This window comes from Notolabrus celidotus, chromosome 22 (assembly GCF_009762535.1).
Source record: "Notolabrus celidotus isolate fNotCel1 chromosome 22, fNotCel1.pri, whole genome shotgun sequence".
Classification (NCBI taxonomy): Eukaryota; Metazoa; Chordata; class Actinopteri; order Labriformes; family Labridae; genus Notolabrus; species Notolabrus celidotus.
The window spans coordinates 69,835-92,387 of NC_048293.1; the positions used below are offsets into that span (position 1 = coordinate 69,835).

Genomic DNA, 22,553 nt, shown 5'->3' on the forward strand with positions numbered 1-22,553 from the left:
TTGATAACTTGTAGCTTAACTGCAATTAGGGCGATTAATCACCTTTTTACATGATATTTATTGATATATATCACTGGTTTTAAGTCATACAAATGAAGAGATTCAGGTTCCTGCAATCTAACTCTCTGAAGACATTCTCAGCTATCTGGAGGCCGTTCCTTGCCTTCTTGGGTGAGGCTGACGTGTGATGGAAGTGGAGTATTTTTTTATATATCCTGCAGACTTGACGCATAGCACTCCAGAGTACACAATTTAATTGGCAGCTTTGTATGGTCTTTTTATGTTTATTTTAATAACGGTTTTTTTTTCTGCTCCCTCTACATTATTTATGTGTGTATGTATGTGTATGCATACGTATGCATGTGTATGGATATGTGTGTTTGAAGGTATATATGTATTTCTATTTATTTTATGAGTTCTCTTCATTTATATTGTCATTTTTAATTCACTTTGATTGTATTTGTTTTGTCTTGTTGATACATTTAAAAAGTTACAAATAAAAAATATATATACATCACTGGTTTGACCGTCCAAATGAGAAATGTGGAGGAATCTTATTTGGGTGTTGAAATGGCAAATAAAAACCTTATTAAAGCAGAATACAATCAATTGATAAGCATTAGTTGTGAATCAATCACATTTAACAAACATGAACTTGTTTATTCAACAAGTTTGGTGTGTTTTCACTATTTTTACAAACATCCAGAAACACAATAAATAAACTGATATAAAGTATACATTTTAGTTGATTTGAGAGTTTTAATTGTAAAGCATATATGGGGGTTTTAATGCATTCAGGAAGTCAGATAAATTACTTTCATTATCATAAATTGTGTTTTTTAAGAGAGATTTCTTATTCCCTAACGCTTCTGATTATCTGATTCATTAGAAATGTAATATGTGATTAAATTAAATCATTAGATCACAACTGTAACCTACTTAAAGTCTTCCACCTGTCCAGCCACCTTGTTCGCATACTTTCACTAGTGACAGTAGTGAGCAGGCTGGTGGGAGGAACTGCAGGCAGCCAGGCCATTGGACATGCAAAACGTGTCTTTACAGCAGCAGCTAGCCTGCCTGTCTTATTAGCCTTCCACACTGAGACAGCAGCTCCAATCCCCTGAATTACACTCACATTGTGACCCCTCTGTGCTTTTATTCACCTACACAACCTCCTGCCCTGTGTCACTGTGTCTTTAGAGGAGAAAAAAAAGCCAAAGAGCGAGCTTGTAGTAGCTTTAGTCCCAGGGAAAAGAAGTAGCAGTTGTCAGCAATCAACACGTGGTGCTCCAGAGCAATCTGAGCACGGAGGGGGATGGGGGGCAAATATGCCACCATCAACACGTCTTCCCGACACAGACATTCAAGTTTATGCACTTTATGTGACTCTTTAAAAGCCTAAATGAGCTATGACTGATAAATAAGTGGAGATTAAAGAGGATAAGTGAAGTGAAGCTGCAGCAGCATGCTCAATCTGCTGCTGCTGCTGCTGAGCTGGAACTTTATTGTACACTTAAATCATGACAATGTGCTTCCACACGTAAAAAATATAAAACCATCTCACCTTTCTCGTGGGAAGTTGAGTTCATATTGTTGCTCGGCACCCTGCCTGTGGTCCTCTTAGTCCACGGGTTGACTTTAGGCGGAGGAGCTTCCACAACTTTCCTCTTCACGGTTTCTACAGCTGAGTCCGCGCTGCTGCTGCTCTGCTCATTCTCTTTATCGTTTTCTTTACATTTCTTCAGCACGTCTGATGGACTCTTTGCTACCTCCTCTGCCAGCTGCTTGTCCAGCCCTTTCTCAGTGTGTTCTGTCTGCAGGTGATCCTCCTCGGGCGTGTTGTGGCTCTTCTTCTCCGCCGCTGCCCCGGAGCCTGCTGCTGTCAAACCTGAATCGACCTGACTGCGCTCAACCTCTGTGGACATCCTGCTAGTCTCCTAACAGCGCGCAGTGTTAAATCCAGGGTGAATATCTGGTCCTGGCTCTCTTATCCCGGAGAAAAGTCGCGAACAGCTCAGGGGGTGACCACATCCACAACTTGAGGTAAACAACTTTTGGGCTGGACCTCGTTAGCCAGCTAGCCGAGTAGCTTCTACAGCTAACTGTTAGCTAGCTAGCGACCATGCAGAATCCGCGAGTCCGAGCTAAATGTTAAAGTTTCACACGCTGAAAGACTTTTTCACACTAACAAGTAGTTACCTCTGAGTCTGCTGTCTGTCACCATGTAGATTACACGCGCTGAATGAGTTCTCCTTTGAGTTTGTGTAACTTTTTTAAAGAACTCCTCCAGCGACCTCCTCTGAGTCTCTAAGTCTCTGCTTCAACTCCACGCTACAGCTAACAGCTCGTGCAGCCAGCTGCTCCCTGCCTGTAAACAGTGACTCTGCTGCCCCCGGCGGCCACACGGCGGTACTGCAACACAACACACATTAAAGAGAGTGAAACAAACTGCGGTGGAAAGCATAGATACTCTGTACTTAATTTAAAGTAATTAGGATAGGTTTTGGACACCGAATCTGATCTGGAAAGTTTCGAAAGGGACAAAAAATTGCCCAATGTTTCTGTTTGGTATGTGTTGATTTCATTATTATGCTCTTTTAAGGAGATTCTACGGTGGCCCTGAAGTGCAAATCACAATGGCAAATCAGAAAACACTACAGCAACTCAGAAAACACTACGGCAACTCAGAAAACACTACGGCAATTCAGAAAACACTACGGCAATTCAGAAAACACTACGGCAATTCAGAAAACACTACGGCAACTCAGAAAACACTACAGCAACTCAGAAAACACTACGGCAATTCAGAAAACACTACAGCAATTCAGAAAACACTACAGCAATTCAGAAAACACAACAGCATTTCAGAAAACACTACGGCAAATCAGAAAACACATTTGTCGTTGTGACAGTTGTGATTTGCACTTCAGGGCCACCGTACATTAGTCATTGTAACCTCATGATCTTTTCTTATTCTTATTAAAACAAGCTCATTAACTAAATTAAAACTTATAACAGCTTCCCAATGCACCCTCACAAACTGCCTCTTTGAAATAAACACCTGGATGCAAGCAATTTTACTCAAACTCAATTGCAGTAAATCAGAAATTCTTATCATCAGCCCAAAATCCATCACTTCCACCTGCCCGGGCTTCTCACTCACCATTGACAAATTCCTGTTTCAACATCCACCCACATCCGTAACCATGGCATCATTTTCAATCAGTCCCTCAACTTTCAACGACACATTAACAATATTTCAAAAACTACTTTCTTCCACCTCAAAAACATTGCACGTCTCGGCCCCTCCCTTTCCTTCACTGCCGCTTAAACACTCATCATTGCCTTCATCGCCTCAAGACTCGACTACTGCAACAGCATCCTCTATGGTACACCCAACACCCTCCTCAACAAATTACAATACATACAAAACTCAGCTTCACGCCTCCTCACTCACTCCCGCTCCAGAGACCACATCACCCCAGTCCTCCAGAACTTCCATTGGCTTCCCATTACTTCCAGAATACAGTACAAGATCCTCCTCACCGACCTTCTGCAACTATACAATCCCACCCCCAACCTCCGCTCCACCAACGCTAACCTCCTCACCCCTCTCACCAAACCCAAGCACCGAACCTGGGGGGACAGGGCTTTCTCCGTCACTGCCCCCACCCTCGGGAACTCTCACCCCCAACACCTCAGACTCTTTCCCTCCCTCACTACATTCAAATCCAGACTCAAAACCCACCTACTTAGAATGGCTTTTAATGTATAATTGATTGAATTTTTTTGTTTGTTTGTTTGTTTTTGTTTTTTTTTGCTTTGCTTTCCTTTGCTTGTCTATGGTATAATTTTTTATAAGTGTCTTAGAGAAACTTTTAAAGTGCTTTTATAAATAAATTGTATTATTATTATTATTATTATTATTATTATTATTATTATTATTATTATTATTATTATTATTATTATTATCATTATTATATATAGCCAATGTGTTTTTTCTATTTACAGACCATACCCCAATTTAAAACATCTCCCCTTTCATCCCAACACATTGACTTTTGACATGGGGGTAGTGCGATGGTGGTAGTTAAAGAGTAATCTAAAAAACAACAATAATACTGATAATAATGAGTAAGGGGTAATGCATGAAAAACAGGCAGTTATGCAAATTAGAATCCCAGCAGGGGGAGCAAGACCCCACATGAAGTGGAGGGGTCTTGCTTCACTGTAGAAATGTATTTTACACGTCAGCTCACAAGAGAGAGGACATCACTTATGCATGAAAAAAAGTAGCATTTTCAGAAATGTAAATGAAAACCAATTGTCCTTTCATCATGAATATGTAGTTTATTATAACCCATTGTTAAACAATCAAATGATTCTCCTGATTTGGTAAAAGTCTTTGACACAAATAGAAGTTCCCTGTTTCCACGGCTGAGGCTTCATGGGAAATCAAACCCTCATCCCACACAGTGTCAGCATCTCTGCTTGATAATTTACAGAATACTAAACACAAGGAGCAGAGGAATCAGTGTCAATGCACCCACATGTCTCAGCCTCGCTGCAGAAGAATCAACTCGGGGTCTGGTGTAGATGTATGGATGTTCCTGGAGAAAAGTCAGACGATATGTTACTGAGAGTTTAATTTAAACACAAAGAAAATCTGTCACTCATATATGAAGTACCTTTGGCGGGCAGATGAGTTTGACCGATTCTGAAAATGTGTTTATTTTGTCTTTCTTTCCAACAGGCTGGAACTGAGGAACAATTAGAGATCAGTATAGAAAATAAACTTTATTTAAATGATCAGTCTGTCATGTTTCTATACGTGTTTGTGACTCTTCTATCCTGTTCTGAGGATTCAGTGATGGCATACTTTAAATACATCTCACAGAATATTTGATAAATTCCCACCCAATGAGATCCCCTTTTTTATTTCAGAAATATAAATGCACAAGTCTTGTCAAAAAGTCATCAATAAAACCCTGACTATTTTGATGACTTTTTGAGTTTAGAAAGTTGGAAATGTCAAAGTAAAATTGTTCTAAATCCAGGTTCTTAAGTGTAAATAAACTCTGAGTTTTTTAGGCCTCTACAAAAGTTAACTAATGGGTTTTGACATTTAATTAATTTTTCATCGGCTTTTAGACACACTGATCAACTTGTGTGTCAACATTTTCTCACATTGCATCACCAAACGAATTAATAAATGGAGGAAAGAGGCAACATATGAAGTGATAGTTTACCATAATGTAGCTATTATAAACAGGCAGTGTAACCTAATCTAAACCAAACCTTTAGCTATAACCAAAAGCATTTTTAACAGATATCCAATCATAATTGTTACAATTTAAAAACGTCACCATGTTGTTCCACAGCCCCTTTGCCAGCTCCTCGTGTCCTTTAACAGTAAAGTGGAAACAATCTGCAGTGAAGAAGCTCAAGTCAATAGTCCCATCCTGAGGTTACAGAAAGACACAGGAGGACGTCAGTCCAAAATAAAAACACACAAATAATGTAAATAATAAGTTACATGTCTGAAAGGAAGACTTACGGGAAGTCTTGGTGGTTCTGCTTTCTCTAAATAAGGCTGCAGAATGACGGCAAAGTCCTTTTTGAAGAAACGATCGCTGTCAAGAATCTTTTCTAATCTCGTCTGTGAAAGACAGAAAATTAAATCACGTTAAAAAGAACAAACTTGGACACCTATCAGACCTGATAGCATGAGATAACCGTTATGTACCATATGGTTTGAACAGTTAGTAACATTGTTAGTTCTTGACAGAAGACATGATGACACTTTGCAATAGGACAGCAGAGGAGTAAGTGGGATTAATTATGGCTCAATTCTATTTAGCTGCTTCTGTTTCTTCTGTTTTGCTGTTATGCACAGAAGCTTACTGTCATGGTTAGGACTAAAAAAGATACACTGATGTTCTCAGGGTGTGCTTACAGTGAAATTTGGTTGATGCCAATCAGCCCAGCAGCAACAGACAGAATGAAAAAAAAAGGTTTACGCTAACTGTAGTCTTTGCAAGATTTGAATGTGTTATTCCTACATGGTGAGCTGTGTTTGTGCTTCTTTGCAGCCGCATAAAAAGCGAGCAGGAAGAAGTGATCAAAGGTCCATTAAGAACGATGCTCAGGGTACCTGTAAGCAGCCAAAATGCAATACCTCAAAAGGGGTTGGTTATTGCTTAAAACCAAATTAATTGTTGGCTCAAACTAAGACCGGTGCCTAAGCCAAACCAGTTAGTTTTGGTCCCTGAACCTAAGCAGACTTTAACAGCTTCAAACATTTTATCCAGCTCAGATGATTTTTATTGTTTACCAAGACAAAAACAGAGGCTATCGGGCTGTGTTCTAGTTGTTCTGGAGACACAACAATCTGAAAATGTTCGTGTGTGGAGACGTCATTTCAAGAAGTAAATGACATTTCAGAATTAGTGGGTGCTCTAAGGACAGTACAATGGTATCTTGTTTTGAAAACACACACACACACACACACACACACACACACACACACACCTGGAACTCATTGTTAATCTCCACCAGCTCCTCCAGCTCAGTGGAATTGTCTTGGGGTTGGACGAGGCAAGAGCAGAACCTCCTGTGAGCAGATTATCAGATTATCGCACTATTGGATTATCAGGGTATCAAATTAACAGATTATCAGATCAGTCAGGTAGATGAAATATGAAACCTTTGTCAGTATATTTCTACATTTTATTACATTATATCTACATTTGTCTTGATTTTCATCCTCTACTATTAAAGAAGAATTTTGGGATTTTGATAAATAAATAACTAACATATCCTTTCAATTTAATTCTGTTTAATAGTGAAGTGTAGACAAGTAAGAGTAAGAAGAAGATATTCAGCTCATGTCACTTTTGTAGCTGACACCCCAGAGATGGTCTCTGAACTTCTCGGAGGGGCCTCATCTGAAGGATCTGCACAACGTTCACGATCGTCCTGGGGATCTGAAACCACAGAATCATATTTAGTTCCCCAATTTTTATGAATACTCAAGTGTGACTTTAAAAGGCTGGAAATCTTGTTTCTGCCTTCATAGTTTTGGTTTCAAAGATGGAGGAGAGGACAAACTGTTTCTTAGAAAGTAGAACAGGGAAGCATGAAGAAACAGTTCATTGCAAAGTTGATACAGAGTCTCACAAAGGAGACGTTAATAAAGGCAGAACAATACATCCAGAACTGAGGTAAGACTTCTCACAGACTGTATGCATTTTTGGAAAGAACTTTCCATGTTTCTATCAGTGAACCTGCCTGAATGAATAGCTCCTTTCTGTGTCAGTCAAACTCTCCCTGTATGATTTCTATTTTTAGCCACATTAACTCCAGCCCTGTAAGTTGGTGAACCTGTTGCTCCACAATGACAGAGATTGTCTTTATGGCTTCATATGATAAAATTTAACACAACTTCTGTGACAGGTGAGAACATAGAGGGATACCTGAGTTTATTTAAACTTTAATCAAAGACAAATCACTCATTGATCACTCATAAAATAAATTACAGTAGGATACGAGCCACAAGAAATGTTAGTACAAAAATATAAACCACAAGTGTTAAAACCTTTCTAGTTTCCTACATCGTCCTCTGTCATGTCTCTCAATAAAGGCCTAAAAGCCTCAAAATAAACTTAAAGCTCCTGTGATTTGGCGCCCCTTGTGGACAAACGGAGAATTGATTTATGATTGTAAAGTACAAGTAAATGCATAGGGGCAGTCCAAGCGCCCCACATACAGAGGCTACAGTCCTCGTCGCAGAGGTTGCCGGTTCAACTGCCGGCCGCTACCATTTCCTGCATGTCTTCCCCCACTCTCTCCTCCCCACATTTCCTGTCTCTCTTCAGTTGTCCTATCAAATAAAGGCAAAAAGCCCAAAAATATAACTTGAAAAAAAATGACAAAAGAGTTCAACATACAACCCAATTCAATACGTTTTCTTCATTTAAGAATAAAAATCTACAAAATACAATTCACACATTATTTCTATCTCATCAGGGAGTACTTGTTGTTAAGTTAGAGGTGTTAAAAGGGAGGGAATAAAGTTCAGAGTGCACTTCACCTCATTCATCATCATGTCCAGAGCTTCTGTCATGTAGTGGATGAAGTTATCAGGAGAGAAGAGAGACTGTGGAGAATAAAGAGAAGGGGAACATCAGATAACTCTCTTTACTGTCTTTACTGTCTTTGTACACTTCATTTTGTCACCTCACATTTCACAGCTCTCTTACTTGTCTTATTCGCCAAATATATCCCACAAACATCCCTAATGACACTCTTTTCCACAGCTACCAAAATGCTCTTCCCTTTCTCCCTAACAAGGATGAAACTGAGAGCAGAAAACAAGTAATATTGTTTTCCTCTAGTTTCTCTTCCATCAGTATCGCTCTGACTGGTTGTGGGTTTCAACTCTGACCACATCCGGCATCTGTGAAGGGTGTGGCAGGTCAGAGTGGTCGACAGACAGAAGTGTGTTTCACTACATCACTGCAGTAAGTACTCAACGTATCACAATCATTTGATATACTTGTTCGATTGTTTGAGTCTTCATTTGTAGAGTTACTGAAGCTGGCAGGTAAAAGTAGGGGAGTTAAATGTGGAGTGTAAGAAAATGGAATGACAAGAAAACACTCAACTAAATTGTCTTTGCAAGATCTAAACCCTGACGATAACAGATCTTACAGAGAACAAACACTTTAAAACTCTGACTTTGTCTTTGCAGTAATCACAGATGTCGTTCATTCCGATCAGCATCGTCACCACCTTCCAGTCCTCTTGGAAGTTCAGACCCTGAAACAGAAGATTTGACTCAGTCTGGTGGTGAAAGAAGAGAAATAATGAGTAGAATAATGAACGCTGAGACTTACTGGATAGGACTTGAACGTGTCAATCATGTGTCTGATCTGATCTGAGACATTTCTGTAAAGAGGCAAACATTAAGTTTAACTTCATTTTGAGGTTTTATATGGGAGTTAAATCATTTTCAGCTGTTTATGAGCCTGTGGGGAAACAGTTACAGGTAGTCCATCATGGTTGTTGTGTCAGTGAAGTGAGCTGCCAAATTAAACTGTGCTGCGCGGTTAAATGTTATAGTGCCCCAAATTGATTGTAATTGTTTAGTGTAGGATTAAGAGACACATTTTTTTTAAAGTGAGCGTCCAGGTTGTCTTACAGAGTGTTGTGTCCGGTGACGGCAAAGTTGAATCCAGTCTCATTGACAGTAGTCGGGCTGCCATGGAAAGTCATGACAGGTGAAGGACCCAGCAGTTTGGGATTGAAGAGTTTGAAAATATCTGGAGAAAGAAACAAACACTGAATGCTTCTTAAGGTAAAGGATTGTAATGGTCCAAACTGGTCAAATCACCCTGCCATAAAGGAACTTATGAACTTTAACTGGACTTAGTGTTTGATTTTGTGCTACTTTAACCTTTTATTACACTTTAACAAGGAAGCTGGTAGGCCTACTGGTTGGTCAAAACCTCATGACATTGGTGATTAATTCTCAGTAGCAAAAGCAACGCTAGGAGCAACCTGATTGCACAAGTCATATTAGTCCACGGAAAGAAGCCCAGCAGATTTCACCTATGCCTGTTGACACTGTGGCAAAAAGGTTATAGTCTGTCTCAGGCTGAGAGTCTTGAGAGTAAGGGATTAATGACGGTTCACAGGCACAGATGTGAGAGCAGCCTGAGGAGCTACTGGACCCCAAACATATCTGAGAAATGGAGCAATATCCTGTCCTGCAATCCATCTCAACATATGAGAGGTCATCTCTAAGCTGTTGATCTCTACAAAGTCACTTCAGCGATAAGATGTAGTGATAATAAAAAAAAATACATTTTATAATCCAGTAAAGATATACTTCAATCTGGAGAAATTTCACTTATGGCATATTTTGATGCTCATTTCTATTTCTATGATTTTTCTTCTTTATGTTAGTTATCAATCAGTCTCAGTCTTATCCAGCTTGTTTACACAGTTGCGGTCTTTTGATTATTTCAGCTCTTCTGATGTGTTTACATTTTTACACACTCCTCTGCTTTTTCTAAACAAACTTACTTGCCAGTGTTATGACATTCTGATAAGTCCCGTATCCTCCGATGCTGCACACAGACGAAAGAGAGGAGGCACAGTTTGTAATGAATAGAGTCAGACACATAATAACGTGGATCATAATTAAACTCTAATCATCATTATAGAAATTAAGAGCTTTATGGTCATCAAACAGATTGATATGAATCATTGTGCGGTAGCTTTTGACACTTTGACACTAATTCAAGTGAAAGTAAGATTATCTCATATGAAGCTGACGTACTAATTTACCTCCAAGACACCTGACGAAATTCAAAAGGGATCGCTAGTATTGACGAACCGTTGGCACCAATAGCTGTCTGCAATAAAAATAGTCTTACAGTCTTATTAAAGGGAGACAAATTATAGTCTGATAAGAAAGAACAAGCTGTACACAAATTATTGCACTAAATAAACTTGTATTAAGTCCTGTTTTTACATCTTTCTAAAGAATTAACACGCCCCCCTTCACTTACGGTTAAAGAGTCTCCCAGTGCAGCAATGACTTTGACGTCCGCAGCTTTGACAAATTCAACTACAACAGCAGACAGATAAAGAAGCAGTCAATATCTCAACTTGAGTTCTTAGTCAAACTCTCCATTAATGCATGTTGGTTAAGATGCATTCACCTGACGTGGGGACAGAGGGAGACGGACTCATGTCAGGGCAGCTGAACTGAGGATGCAGACGATGCTGAAGGAAATCTGTTCCAAAGACATCCTGCAGGGAAGCCACACAGATGTATTTAAATACAGGAAGCACTGAGTGTGTTGAGAGGCCTCTGCATAAGAAATCAATCAACTTATAGAAGCACAAACAGTTTGTAATAAATAATCCTGAGTGTAGCTTCTATCTCTTCTGATTTATGTTGGGTCTGTTTTCACAAGGGAAGGGATGGGTTAAGGTCTATCTTCCTCCAAATTAGTTTAAGAAGTCATCCACATGTTAGGATTAATGCATCTTTTTGTATTTTGTTGTTGATCAGTCGTCACTCCGTCGCTCACAGCTGGTCCAAAACGCAACTGAGTACAGTACAGTCTTCACCGTTAGTTTCAGGATCCAGTTTAAGATCCCACTGCTTGTTTTTAAAGCTCTGACTTTCACCATCATATTTGTCTGAGTTGTTGCACCAACATGCTCTGACCAGAACACTGATGTCAACACACCAGGGCCGCCTCACATTACAGTGATTTGCACATCCTCTCCTCAGCTGACACAGACCTCCCCCTCCTTCTCCTCCTTCTCCTCCTCCTCCTCCTACTCCTCCTCCGTGATGAAATATCTTCCAATTTGTTAAATAAAGAAGATCGAGGAGCGAGGATGCTTCTGGAAGAGCTCAGAGTGAGGCTACTCTGGGAAGTCATTTGAAAGAAGAAGTAACATGACTGGTGCAGGTGCAGCATGCCGCACTTCAGCACAGATCATTATTTTTTTGGAGGTTACTCTCACAGCGCTGGTCTGAGGAAAATATAAGTTTAAAACACTGTGACAGCACAAAATACTGACACATTTCAACTGTATACAGGATATTTGAATCACAACATGTGGCATCATTTTAAGCAGTGGTTTATTTTTAGTTTTTAATTTATCGAACAATAAAGTGGAAATGAACTCACAGCTCTGTGGAGTTTTATTGTACTGATCATTTTACTGAAAGCAAAAAAGAGCAACAGGAATAAAACCAAATAACACAAGATTTTAAAGTTTGATTGAATGATTTAAAGTAACAACCAAAATAAAACTACAAATAGTCAGCCATGTTTCACAATTTACGTATCACAAGGAATAAAAGTTTCTATGTGGGACTTTAGTAAGACTAAGATATCCATCCACATGTGGAATAAACTAAAGGTTGTGTTTTTTTAAAAAACGAGGGGTTCCCAGGACATTTGTCTGTGGGTTTGGCAGCTGAAAAGGTGTGCAGCTCCTCATCAGTACCTGACATCTCTTCTGACTGACGCTGTGGAATTATGCCTCCCCGTCCTTGTGCCTCTTCCTCATGTCTGTCTTTCAGTTTCAGAAGGAGCTAATTCGAAATGACGAAGGTGCTGGATGCAAGGAAACAATTTAATGAATCCAGAAGCAGCCCAGATGCTTTGCAAACCCCAGGATAAAAACCAGAGGTGACAGAGCCCACACTCAGGAGCAGTCTACCTTAGTGTCTGCCAGTGAGTTCTGTACTTAGTGATTATATTCAGTGAGTTCTCTTTCATCATAACAAACTTTCTATTATATAATTATATTATTTGTTATGTTTAAGATGTACAGGGGATTTAATTGAGATACAGTCCAGAAAGAAAACATTTTTTTATTTAGAATAAGGTAGAGACAATACCTGGTTGAAAACTTCTCCTTCTTCGCTCGGTGGGTGGGCTGTAAGAGAAAATAAAACATAGAAACACATGTTGGTTCCAGAGGATGTTCACAGGCATGATCAGATTCCGTAAAGAAAAAACTAAAAGAGTGTGTTTGACAGTAAATACATACTAAGCAGAAGAATGCACCAAAAGTACGATACAGAACTATCAACCCTTATATTTGTAAAAGTTAAACTCACCACCCACAGGACATGTGACAAATATAAAGGCAGCAAACAGCGCACAGAGCAGCATGCTGGCTTTGTATCAACAAGACGTTCAAATCAAAACAGCAGAACAAGAGGCTGACCTGTTGCTTCAAAGATTTATTATTCAACCTTTGAATGATGAGTCCTTATGGGTAATGAGTCTTATCTTTGACCTTTGCATTCATCAGTGTCACCAGCCAGAGTAATATACTGCAGATAATCGATTTGTATTTGCAAGCAAGTCAGTTAAAGTATCTGTGTGGACCGGATTTCAAAGAAATTAATAAGGTGAATTCACAGGGAGGTTTACTCTATAATAAGGTTCAATATTAAATGTAATTAATTTGCATTTATGCAAAATCCAAGGCTACTGTCAGCTGTCTTGATCTTCCGTCTATTATTATGAGTAGGATGAAGATTTTAATGTGTAAAAGTGACTACTTTATGACATTCATGAAATAAAGATGAGATATCGGTCAACTCCTCCTCGTGACTTACAAAGCCCTCCATAACCTGGCCCCCTCCTATCTCACTGACCTGCTTCACCCTCACAACCCTTCCTGAAAAAGTGACAAATACGAAAGTGTTCTCCAATTTCAAGTATTTTAGCCTGCTACAAGTAAATTATTTTTTAATTCAGATCAACATTGTTCTTTGTGTTGCATCATCTGTTTCCAGGATTCAGGGCTTGTTGGTATAAAAATGACTATTTAGACTGATTGATTTGCAGCTGAGATGCTTTGAGCACTTCTTTATCCTCTTTTAAATCTCTTTTAAAAACACATTTTTATTGATCTGCTTTTATGCCACCTGAGCGTGTTTTAATCCAGATGTTTTTATTATTGTTCTGGCAGTACCACTTGCAGGTTTTTATTATTTTACATTTCTATATTTTTATATCTTATATTTGTGATCTTTTAATTGTTTGATTCATTTATCGTCTTAGTCTTTCAACATTGCTTTTTTAAAATCTGTAAGCAGTCTTAACCCTTTTATCTTCCTTTCTGTCATTTCTTTTTGCTGTCAACTCCCTGTGGGTTATTTATTATTAATATTATTAATTATTATTATGATTATCTTCAAATTTTAGTCATTGTCTTCCTCACTCTCTCTTCCTCTTTTATTGTCTTTTAGTTTCTTTCCTATTTGTAAAGAACTGTATAACCCTGTTCTTAAAGGTGCTATACAAATAAAGATTATTATCATTTGCTATCTTGCTTTGAAAAATTTAGTGTGTGAGTGTGAAATACCAGAGAGGAGCGGCTCTCTATTATTAGTAACTTATATTGGGTTTAAATTTATATTTTCGTCATTTAATCCTTCTTTAACTACGTATTACTTTTTCAGGTAAACTACAGGTTCATGACGTAATCACCGGGGTCACGCGGGGTCACTCAGGTGTGTGTTTTTTCCCTCCATCAGTTTTCAGGTGTATTCCTACTGAAAGTAAACAAATGGACTCCGCTGTGGTTTGTTGTAAAAACATGAAAAATGTGACCACACCGCGCGGATTACAGCGAGTGAAATGCCCGGCCACAAGAGAAGATATAATGTGCGGTTTCCTCCCGTGAGTACGAACTTTACCCAGGTGTGTTTGAGATGTTTGGAGGACAGGTGAACGAGCTAACAGCTAAAGGTGAAGAAGCATGGAGCGTTCAGTGTCTGTAGCATCCGTTGGGTTCAGGAGCCGTCGGAAATTTGGGTTGTCATCGTCCTGACGAAATGGTCAACACGACTGTTAGCTGTAAGATTATTTTACAACCTATGAAAACTTAGAGCAAAGAAACATATAAGTGAAGAAGTTTTTAACAGATATGATGCGTCGTTATCTGGTCTTTTTGAACAAAACGAGTCACACAGAATGAAAACAGAGACATGGAGGAAAGTTAGGTTACAAATGAAGCAATTGCTAAAACAGCCGTTATGTAAACTTCAATTTAGTAAATTTGCTGACTTTTAAGCTCTGAATGTTCTACAGATTGCAAATGTCAGATATATGAAAGAGACATTTACGAGGCGTACCTGAATGCAGCAGTTTACCCTGTAACGTTATGTTTCTGAAAGTTGGTCGAATCTTTGTTTTGCTCCCAGGGCCGCATCAAAAAGATCATGCAGAAGGATGCAGAGGTGGGGAGGATTGCGATGGCAGTACCTGTGATTATTTGTATCCTTTCAAACCTGCAAAAAGCAACAACAAAGACATAAATACACGAAAAAAAATGTAATCTTTGGAAGTTACAAAGTTCTTTCTACTTCCAAATCATCTCCCATCTTTTTTTTCTGCAGCGCTCCTTCATCTCTTTATGTCCCTCATATTCAAATCGTTTTGGTTCTGAAAAATGGTGAAGTTTGCAAGCAAAGCAACATGCAACACTTTAGACATATGCTTGTTTATGTAATATTTTCACTTTAAAGATTGTTTAAGGAGCTGAAAATCTGGTATGCTATTGGCACTATACGGCCCAATGTTTAATCATTTTTGTATCTTTGAAATCCAAAACTATGCATTGTTTTTCCTGATAATTATAGCCCCATATTATGCAGCTGCAAGCACCTTAGAAGCTACATTAAAACCATTATGGGACACAAACCCTGAATGGATGGATGTCTTCCAGGTTCTGCAGCCGTTTCCTGCTCTGTATGAAATATGTTCTAAAACTATCCATGAAGGTGATACAATCTTTTCTACTATGAAATACAGAAAGTCCAGAAAGTAGCGTTGTTATCCTCATGTGTAGGTGTTTAAATGGTAAAACATGTGGTTAAACAACATTGTGTGTAGTAAAGTATAACAAGGCTGTCAAGTCCTGAACGGCAGAGATCAGCTCGGGCGCTGGAAATGTTCCTGAAGTGTCTGCTGACAAAAACCTGTTTGATAACTCAGTCGAAGCACAGCACTGTCGTATCTGTCGCTCATATGTAAGTACACCTGCTGTGTGTTTGTTGGAGCCCCCTAGACATCCAGATGTGATGCATTCAGAGCCTTAGAGTAGTATGCAGTATATGTTTCATACTTTAAAGTATTGGTATTACAATATGAAACATCCAGTAACTTTATAAATCATTAATCAAACTGAGACTCAGGTGGGATGCTGCAAATATTTGAAAATATGTTTAATTTCTTAACTCTTCAATCATAAATCTCAAAACCAAAACAAACAATTTTCATCTTTCCAGCTTGCTTGGAAATGTAACATGATAACGTTTGTAAGTGCGGTTGTACAGGAGGTCACTGCTTAAATGTTGACAGTCACTTCGTTATCTTCTGTCGCTTTCTAGGAAGCAGTGCATTGAGTCAGAGAAGCTCCTCCACTTCCTCAAAGAACTGGCAGAGCGAGCGTCATCTACGACAAGCCAGAAAGATAACAGAGGCATGAATGTGTGGCCGTTATACAGGTAGAGACTGAAAGACTTGTGATAAATATTTATGGGGTTTGTTTAAGATTCTGTGACTGGTTCTAGGTCGTATCAATCATCCTTATTCTTTGAACTATCTGTCAAATACTAGAGAACGCAGGAAACATCACATGAACGAGAGGATTTTGTAAAATGAGTGAAAGGATTGAATTGAAACTCGTCGTGTCTCATGTGTGTTTTCTTTGATGTTTCTACAGGACCAGACGACACGACATCTCAGTTAAAAAACCACCTGAAGTCGTAGAAAAGGCCCCACGGTCGAGCCTCGACTCTCTGGACAATGAGTCCAGCTCCAGTGTAAGTCTTCATCGCCTGAAAACGTCACATTCAATACAACAAAATGTTTGTTTACATAGTCTTGCAATGATATGAGCAACGGGTAGATACGGAGGCCTGAAGTGGACATACAGCTGCACATTTTTCATCTGTTTTCCCATGATGACCGCGTTCAAGTCGAGGTCTTGAGGAAACATCAACTCACTACGGAATAAATAAAATGTACAGAGGCATGTCTGCTTTGGGCGAGTAGGCCTCATAGGCAGAAAGAGCATTCACAGATGATACCAGAGAACATTAGATAACTTTAGTTCAAATCAGCCGGCTGCCCTCCTTTAATGCAGCTTCAATGTTTCTGTTTTATAAGAACTAAACTGTGTTTAAATGGCATATATTTAGAATTTGTGCATACAAAAAGTCCACAATAATGTTCTTCTATATTGTATTCTGAAGTCTGATTATGAACAAAAGATTCAAGGTTACAACAGCGACCCCATGAGGCAGTTGAGCTCCTTGCACTCAAGAAGCAGACAGTGAGAGGCAGCTTCACTATTTATAGATCCTGAACTCAACAGGGGTAAAAATGTTGAGTGTGTCTGGCTGCACTAGAGGAGAGGTCATGATGATAACGATAAAAGGAAGAGTGATGGATGACTTCATCTCTTCAGAGTGGAATAAACTGACTTGTCTTTCTTCTCCAGGAGTCGGAGCTTTACATCTGCCTCTGATGATCCACCAGAGGACAGGGCTGTAGGTTTTCACATCTTTTCACTTAGAAGTCCGTTGTTACGTAAGCCCTGCTGATGCAGGTCACAGGATGCAGTGTGGATAAGAAGTCATTTGGAGAGAGACATGTTATTTAGTGTTTTAGACCTTTCTCTGCTCATGTTTTTTGTTGTTGGGATTTTCTTTTAAATGGTCTTGTTTTGTTTGGATGAAAGCCCATCCTCTCTTTTTGTTTGTAGCAGATCTGTTTTAGGTGGACAGGAAGAATGTGATGTCTCTGTGTAACACTGCACTTCAAAAATATTCTGTAATACAAAACAAGTTTTTGTTTATGCAGTAAGTTAAATGATTTATGTTCCATTGATTGTTTATAAGGTAGAATAATGTCCCCGTAGTTCTCACAGTTTCTCCATTTTAACCAGCGACATGCCTTTCAAACCACGGAGCCAACCTCAGTGCTAATTCTTGATGAAAAGTGACCTTTGTGTTTTCTGTTTTTGAGCGTTTAATTTTTAAAGTATTTGTAAATTAACGTTTTAAAGACAGTAAACCTTTGGATATGTAAAAATAAATAAATTTCAGCTTCTGTGATTGACAAGTTTAAAAGATGTGCTCACATAAATAAAAACAATTCAAACACGTACAGGGATTGGTTTATTCCAACCAACTGATATTTTTACAGCGTGGAGGATGAAATGATGAATAAATAGATGTTTTGAAAACCTTTTTTTAAACTGTAACTTTACATTTTGATGTCAAATATAGCAAAACGTCTCTTAGGTTGCTACTGATGCTAGCTACCTGCATAAAGAGGTGAACCTGTTTTCATATTCGGACAGTGAAGCATTAGCGCCAACGTCCTTCCTGACTGTCCGAGCTGATCCGATCACACAGACAGACTACGAGCTTGTGATGTGCATGAAATCGAGTCTCCATGTAACAAAAACAAGAATACAGAACTGCTTAGATATAAGTGACAGACTTCACATGTAAAGTTCAAATCCAGTAGTCATTCCTCCGGCTGGCAATTTGAAATGAAACATGCATCTTTACTGAAAGCATCTTTACTACAGTTACACTTGAAGAGTAAAAAAAACAAATCATTTTGAAAGAATCAAGAACTTTCCAAATAAAAGAAAGCTGACATTTATTTTAACTCTTGCAGTAATTACATATTTATAGAATTGGAGGCCAATTAGCTTTAGTGGTTCATTATATTCTTCTTTTCTTTATTCAAATCATTTTCCATCCCGAGTCCCCAAGGCACAGTCCATCTCCTTAGAACAAGTGACCCAAATACTGACAGGGAGAAATCCAAATTTAAATATGTTCAAAAATTAAAACATTTACACGCACACACAGGTGACATGTTGGCCTCACCCGTCTCGTCTCTTTTGTTAACTCGTGCCAAAGAGTTTACATTTGGACATCTTGTGCCTGGCAGACCGAAGGACAAGCAGTTTTAAAAATTCATAACGGAAATGAAAACGAGCACTACAGTAAACCGTCTTCAGAAGAGCCGCGCTCCGAAGCCAAAAGTCTGTTTGATAGCTTCGAAGTAGTATCTCTTCCAGCCCTCTTTCGTCCGCTCCTCCTCGCTCTCCGGGACGCCTCGACACTCCACCTTCAGCTCTGTCTCGCTGCTCCGGTCCAAGAAGGTCATCGCGATTGTCGCGTAGTGCTCTGTGAAGCAGAAATAAAATCACACGATATGAACGTATGAAAAGCTGTTCCAAAAAATTAACTGGGGGGAAAAAACATCTAGATTGTTTTGTTAATTCTTATTAAGTAATCCCAGAATTTACAGCATGCTGTCTTCTGAACAAATAATTAAATTGAAATATCTTTCTAGTTTCTCTGATTTTATATAAAATATCACATAAGTTTTGATTTTCTTTTCACACTTTCCTTTTGTCAAGCCAGCAGAAAGCTTTCTACACAATTATCTCTGACGGCCTTTTAACGGTTGTGAGGATTATAGATTATAGATTTTTCTTGTGCAAGTTTAAAGACTTTTAAAGGTAATTTATTCTGTTTGTTTAGTTTTTGTTCCCAATGGTCCACACATGCAGCTTCTCTAGAACCTGAGGTGATATGTATATTTCATGGTTTTTTTCACACATTCATACAAAAGTGGAATAATTAAATATTAAAAATGCATCAACTCACCACTGGGCCAGTTGTTATATCGCCACTTCATAACTATTTTCTCATCAGGAACCTGGTGGGGGAGAGGATTCAGTGTTAAGAGAATAGATCCACTTAGTATGAAGGTAACAAAAAAAAGCACACACACAGAACACATTAGGATGAAATATTTCTCTTCTCATTGCTGATAAACAGAGTATATATTGAGTGCATTCTAAACTGTTTCATAGTTTTCTGGTTTGATGTCAGTCTTACCAGCTCTGTGAATTCACCGAAAACATTTCCATCTAGTAGACGGAACTTCCCACCCCTCTCTCCCTCCACTGTGGCTGCAGCGTGTGTGAAGGCTTGGACCATCTGTAGTTCAAGAAAAAGACTCAGATCAGACAGCCAAACATAAATACTGAGATTGTTTCCAGACTGTTACCATTAAAAGAAAAATTAAGTGCTTGGAATTTGTCTTTTGTTTCTTAACTATGTGTTTGAAATGTTGTATAAAAATGAATCAGGGTCAGACACAGCAGATAATCAGATGACGCTCACCTCCTGGTGGAGGAAAACCCTGTAGAGATCAGCCGGGGAGGTGAGGAACTTTTCTCTGATGCTGAATTTACAGGTGGGGATCTTGACGCCGGTGTTGACTGGAGCAGCTGTGCTGCTGGAGGATGAAATCTGTTTCACATGAAAGGAAGAAAAGTCTGTTGAGAAAAGACCTGCTACACTGCCTGAAGGAAAACACTGTGGTGGTACATAACTGATGAATCATTACAGTAAATTATTGAGGGACAAGAGTTTGTCTGAAAAAGGAAAATGTAGCAGAAGCCTGGAGATCTTTTGGGAGAGACTTTCAGCACAAACCTGAGTTTTATTCATCTTGGCTTTGGACTGTGAGGTGGACTGAGGTTTGGCCATGCCGTTTGCTGTTGGCAGGATCATTCCCTGAGTGAACTCTGCAGAATAAAAGAAACATAAATTAGCTAAAAACACATCTTTTTATTGATCAACCAATTAAAACTTTTCAATAACAGACATGTACGAGGAAATTACACTTTAAAATGTTAATTCAAATTTAAAAACACTGCATTTATTATTAAATCTCACATTTTTTAGGATGTTTGTCCTCAATACTGTGACAAAATTTTAACAACCTTTATTGGATTTAATGATTAGAACTTATAACTTTAACTGGCTCATATTTTGTACGGTTACTTTTCCTAAGTACAACTCTTTTGAACTCAATTGTTTTTGATAGTTAAGAGTGTTAATGATTAGAGAAAGTTTTTGTTTTTTGAAGAATGAGATTTGGCTCACTCACCTGTTTTTAAGTACCCGACGTAGCTCCCGAGGGCTTCACGGATTTTCTCCGCTCCTATTGTTCTCATCAGGTGGGTCAGAGGTGTTTCAGGTTCATCTTTATTCAGCGATACAGTAATCTGGAAAAGATCACAGGATGGGGTTCACCACACTGCTCCTACTACAGTGAGTCTTGGGTCTTTTTACAGAAGCTGTTTGTGAAACTTACATCAAGATCCTCCATGTCATTCTCATCAGACAGGTTTGGAACTTCAATTGTTCCTTTATATTTCACACCTGATTTCGACGTTCCTGGTAGAGAGGATGTAGATGTCAGCAGATACACAAAAGCACTTCCTGCTGTTTTTACAGTCCAGATACAAGAAAACAATTTCAAAATACTTTTTGATGAGCTGACAAAATACTCTTTTCTTTTTAAGAAGCATCTGACTGTCAAAATTAGAAGCCTGTCATACACTACAAGCATCAGGTGATTCCGTTTTCCAGTTATGCCCAATTTTCAACAGTAATATTGATCAAATGTCCTTCAAAACAAAATCAACAGTAGTCTTGATCTTTTCTTACCGATCCAGCCGGCTTTCAGGTTCCATTCATAGAAGAAAATGAGTTTCCCTTTGCGATTGTTGATTGAGGCTTCTCCTTCCAGCTTGCTGACTTCCGTCACCTCGCAGCTGCCTTCATCGTTCTCCACAGACATTCCGAGGACCAGGGATTTTAATTTGTCAGATGACCAGTTTGTTGCGTCACGTTCAGTCCTGAAAGATCCAAGAGAGACCACAAAAATGAGTTTTCTTGAAAATCGTGAGTGAATCGTATGATGAACCAAAAATCAGGATTCAAATTGAATCGTGGGTGGAGTGTATCCTTACATCCCTAGTAATTTGTGCAGTGTTGTAACTTATATTGAATTACACACTTATGGACAGAAAACAACTACTTAGTGCTTTTAAGAGTTTAGAAATCACTTTGAAGAACCAAATATTTCGATCTAGTGAAAAGAAATCTGAGCAGATCACTAAAACTGTCACATGAACAGATACTCATAGATGTGTCTACATATCATGTGTACTCTACAGGTATAGTAACAGGCGCTGAACACTTTATACTGATGACATTACATGTCATGTTATTACACCGAAAGACGTGTGCTAGAACAGAGAGTGTTGTTAGCACCACAGACGGCTGAAGAACTACAGTGAGCTACAGTAGCTAACTATAACGGAAGCTAACTTGAACACGACTATAAGATTAGTTGATTCAGACCCTCATCTTTGATTATTTACTTTAATTTGATTATACTATATATGCTTGAATATGTCTATTAACACGTTTCTAACAATGGTTAGTCTATGTAGGGCACCAACATCCCCATATAACGGCTGTAGTCTGACATAATACAGGCTGAATGGATGATGTTAGCTTTAGCAGGCTAGTTAGCAGTCATCTCTTCTTACCAGTGCCAGTTGTTGACATTAGTCGCATCTGCTCTCTCCTCCACAATCCACCGAGGATCTCCTTCTCCCCACTTGGCCATTTGTCCAGTGGAATGCCTTCAAACGTTGAAATGTGTCACGGAGAGTGTGGAGAACTGGTTTGATGCCGGTGACTGTCCCGGTGCACGTTGTTTCTAGAAGCCTCTAGCCGCTGCTGGTGCTCTAGTGGTGCTCCCGCGTTTATCCGCCGTGTGCAGAAATGTCTGGAAGCGGAACCTTGTGCAGCGTGTAAGACAAAAGATTCCCCCCCTGTCGAAATGTATTTTTTTTTATCAGAAAAGAAGTTCCGCTTCTTGAGGTTTAAAAGGAAAGATTGTTGTTGGGGCTATTTGTTTATTTTTTTTGTAATTGTTTATTTAGTTTAGAATTAATAAGTAGTATTAGTTGTCAGATTTATCTAAACTTTCCTTTTATAACTAATTTAAGTTAGATTTGGGGGATATATTTTTTGCTAGTAATTTGTTTAGTATATTTAGATTTTTTTATATATTTAGTATTTTTTTGTTTTTTTT

At 38.8% G+C, this 22,553-nt stretch overlaps 4 protein-coding genes across 20 annotated transcripts in view; 1 reads left to right on the forward strand and 3 right to left on the reverse strand.

Annotated features, from left to right (window-relative positions):
* Positions 1–2,393, reverse strand: part of larp1b (La ribonucleoprotein 1B) — a 32,512-nt gene extending 30,119 nt beyond the window's left edge. For all 3 annotated transcript variants that reach the window (XM_034675876.1, XM_034675875.1, XM_034675874.1), the window contains exon 1: positions 1,565–2,393. In XM_034675876.1, the coding sequence (XP_034531767.1) occupies positions 1,565–1,925 (361 nt within the window). In that variant the 5' untranslated portion in view covers positions 1,926–2,393. The remainder of the gene's footprint in view (positions 1–1,564) is intronic.
* A 1,937-nt stretch (positions 2,394–4,330) lies between these two features.
* The window catches only part of si:dkey-177p2.18 (phospholipase B1, membrane-associated), an 84,669-nt gene continuing 66,446 nt past the window's right edge, over positions 4,331–22,553 (reverse strand). For 3 of the 13 annotated variants that reach the window (XM_034674942.1, XM_034674950.1, XM_034674952.1), the window contains 17 exons: positions 14,690–14,845; positions 14,252–14,381; positions 12,437–12,474; positions 10,731–10,821; positions 10,578–10,636; positions 10,354–10,421; positions 10,090–10,133; positions 9,203–9,323; positions 8,898–8,949; positions 8,713–8,820; positions 8,093–8,158; positions 6,895–6,986; positions 6,532–6,613; positions 5,558–5,659; positions 5,367–5,462; positions 4,689–4,760; positions 4,331–4,610 (listed from right to left, as the gene is read on the reverse strand). In XM_034674942.1, the coding sequence (XP_034530833.1) occupies positions 4,500–4,610; positions 4,689–4,760; positions 5,367–5,462; positions 5,558–5,659; positions 6,532–6,613; positions 6,895–6,986; positions 8,093–8,158; positions 8,713–8,820; positions 8,898–8,949; positions 9,203–9,323; positions 10,090–10,133; positions 10,354–10,421; positions 10,578–10,636; positions 10,731–10,761 (1,104 nt within the window). In that variant the 5' untranslated portion in view covers positions 10,762–10,821; positions 12,437–12,474; positions 14,252–14,381; positions 14,690–14,845 and the 3' untranslated portion in view covers positions 4,331–4,499. Of the gene's footprint in view, positions 4,611–4,688; positions 4,761–5,366; positions 5,463–5,557; positions 5,660–6,531; positions 6,614–6,894; positions 6,987–8,092; positions 8,159–8,712; positions 8,821–8,897; positions 8,950–9,202; positions 9,324–10,089; positions 10,134–10,353; positions 10,422–10,577; positions 10,637–10,730; positions 10,822–12,039; positions 12,150–12,436; positions 12,475–12,658; positions 13,697–14,006; positions 14,024–14,251; positions 14,410–14,689; positions 14,846–22,553 lie in introns of those variants that run through there. The other 10 variants (XM_034674946.1, XM_034674951.1, XM_034674948.1 and 7 more) reach the window with 10 other exon arrangements.
* LOC117806188 (dr1-associated corepressor) lies at positions 14,046–17,729 on the forward strand. Of its 3 annotated transcripts, none has more exons than XM_034674959.1 (6): positions 14,046–14,255; positions 14,759–14,831; positions 15,493–15,586; positions 15,947–16,063; positions 16,282–16,381; positions 17,062–17,729. In XM_034674959.1, exons 1-6 carry the CDS (start codon positions 14,193–14,195, stop codon positions 17,086–17,088), a joined length of 474 nt encoding a protein of 157 aa, XP_034530850.1. In that variant the 5' UTR covers positions 14,046–14,192; the 3' UTR covers positions 17,089–17,729. The 3 variants fall into 3 exon arrangements, with proteins under 3 accessions (XP_034530850.1, XP_034530851.1, XP_034530852.1); XM_034674960.1 differs by having other exon boundaries at positions 14,047–14,234; XM_034674961.1 differs by lacking the exons at positions 14,759–14,831; positions 15,493–15,586 and having other exon boundaries at positions 14,047–14,234.
* On the reverse strand, positions 18,115–22,257 carry ahsa1b (AHA1, activator of heat shock protein ATPase homolog 1b). The gene is made up of 9 exons (XM_034674954.1): positions 22,003–22,257; positions 21,113–21,303; positions 20,757–20,839; positions 20,550–20,667; positions 20,093–20,184; positions 19,778–19,906; positions 19,490–19,591; positions 19,256–19,307; positions 18,115–18,769 (listed from the first exon to the last, which is right to left on the reverse strand). The coding sequence occupies exons 1-9, from the start codon at positions 22,080–22,082 to the stop codon at positions 18,597–18,599; spliced, it is 1,020 nt and encodes a 339-aa protein (XP_034530845.1). The 5' UTR covers positions 22,083–22,257; the 3' UTR covers positions 18,115–18,596.

Excerpts from the sequence above, each read along its gene's own strand:
- LOC117806188 (XM_034674959.1), top strand. The coding sequence starts at position 14,193 with ATGCCCGGCCACAAGAGAAGATATAATGTGCGGTTTCCTCCCGTGAGT. Across the intron at positions 14,256-14,758 it reads TGAGTACGAACTTTACCCAG|GGCCGCATCAAAAAGATCAT; the intron begins GTGTGTTTGAGA and ends TTTTGCTCCCAG. Across the intron at positions 14,832-15,492 it reads GGCAGTACCTGTGATTATTT|CTCGGGCGCTGGAAATGTTC; the intron begins GTATCCTTTCAA and ends GGCAGAGATCAG.
- ahsa1b (XM_034674954.1), bottom strand. The coding sequence starts at position 22,082 with ATGGCCAAGTGGGGAGAAGGAGATCCTCGGTGGATTGTGGAGGAGAGA. Across the intron at positions 21,304-22,002 it reads AATGTCAACAACTGGCACTG|GACTGAACGTGACGCAACAA; the intron begins GTAAGAAGAGAT and ends TGGATCTTTCAG. Across the intron at positions 20,840-21,112 it reads CCTGAAAGCCGGCTGGATCG|GAACGTCGAAATCAGGTGTG; the intron begins GTAAGAAAAGAT and ends CCTCTCTACCAG.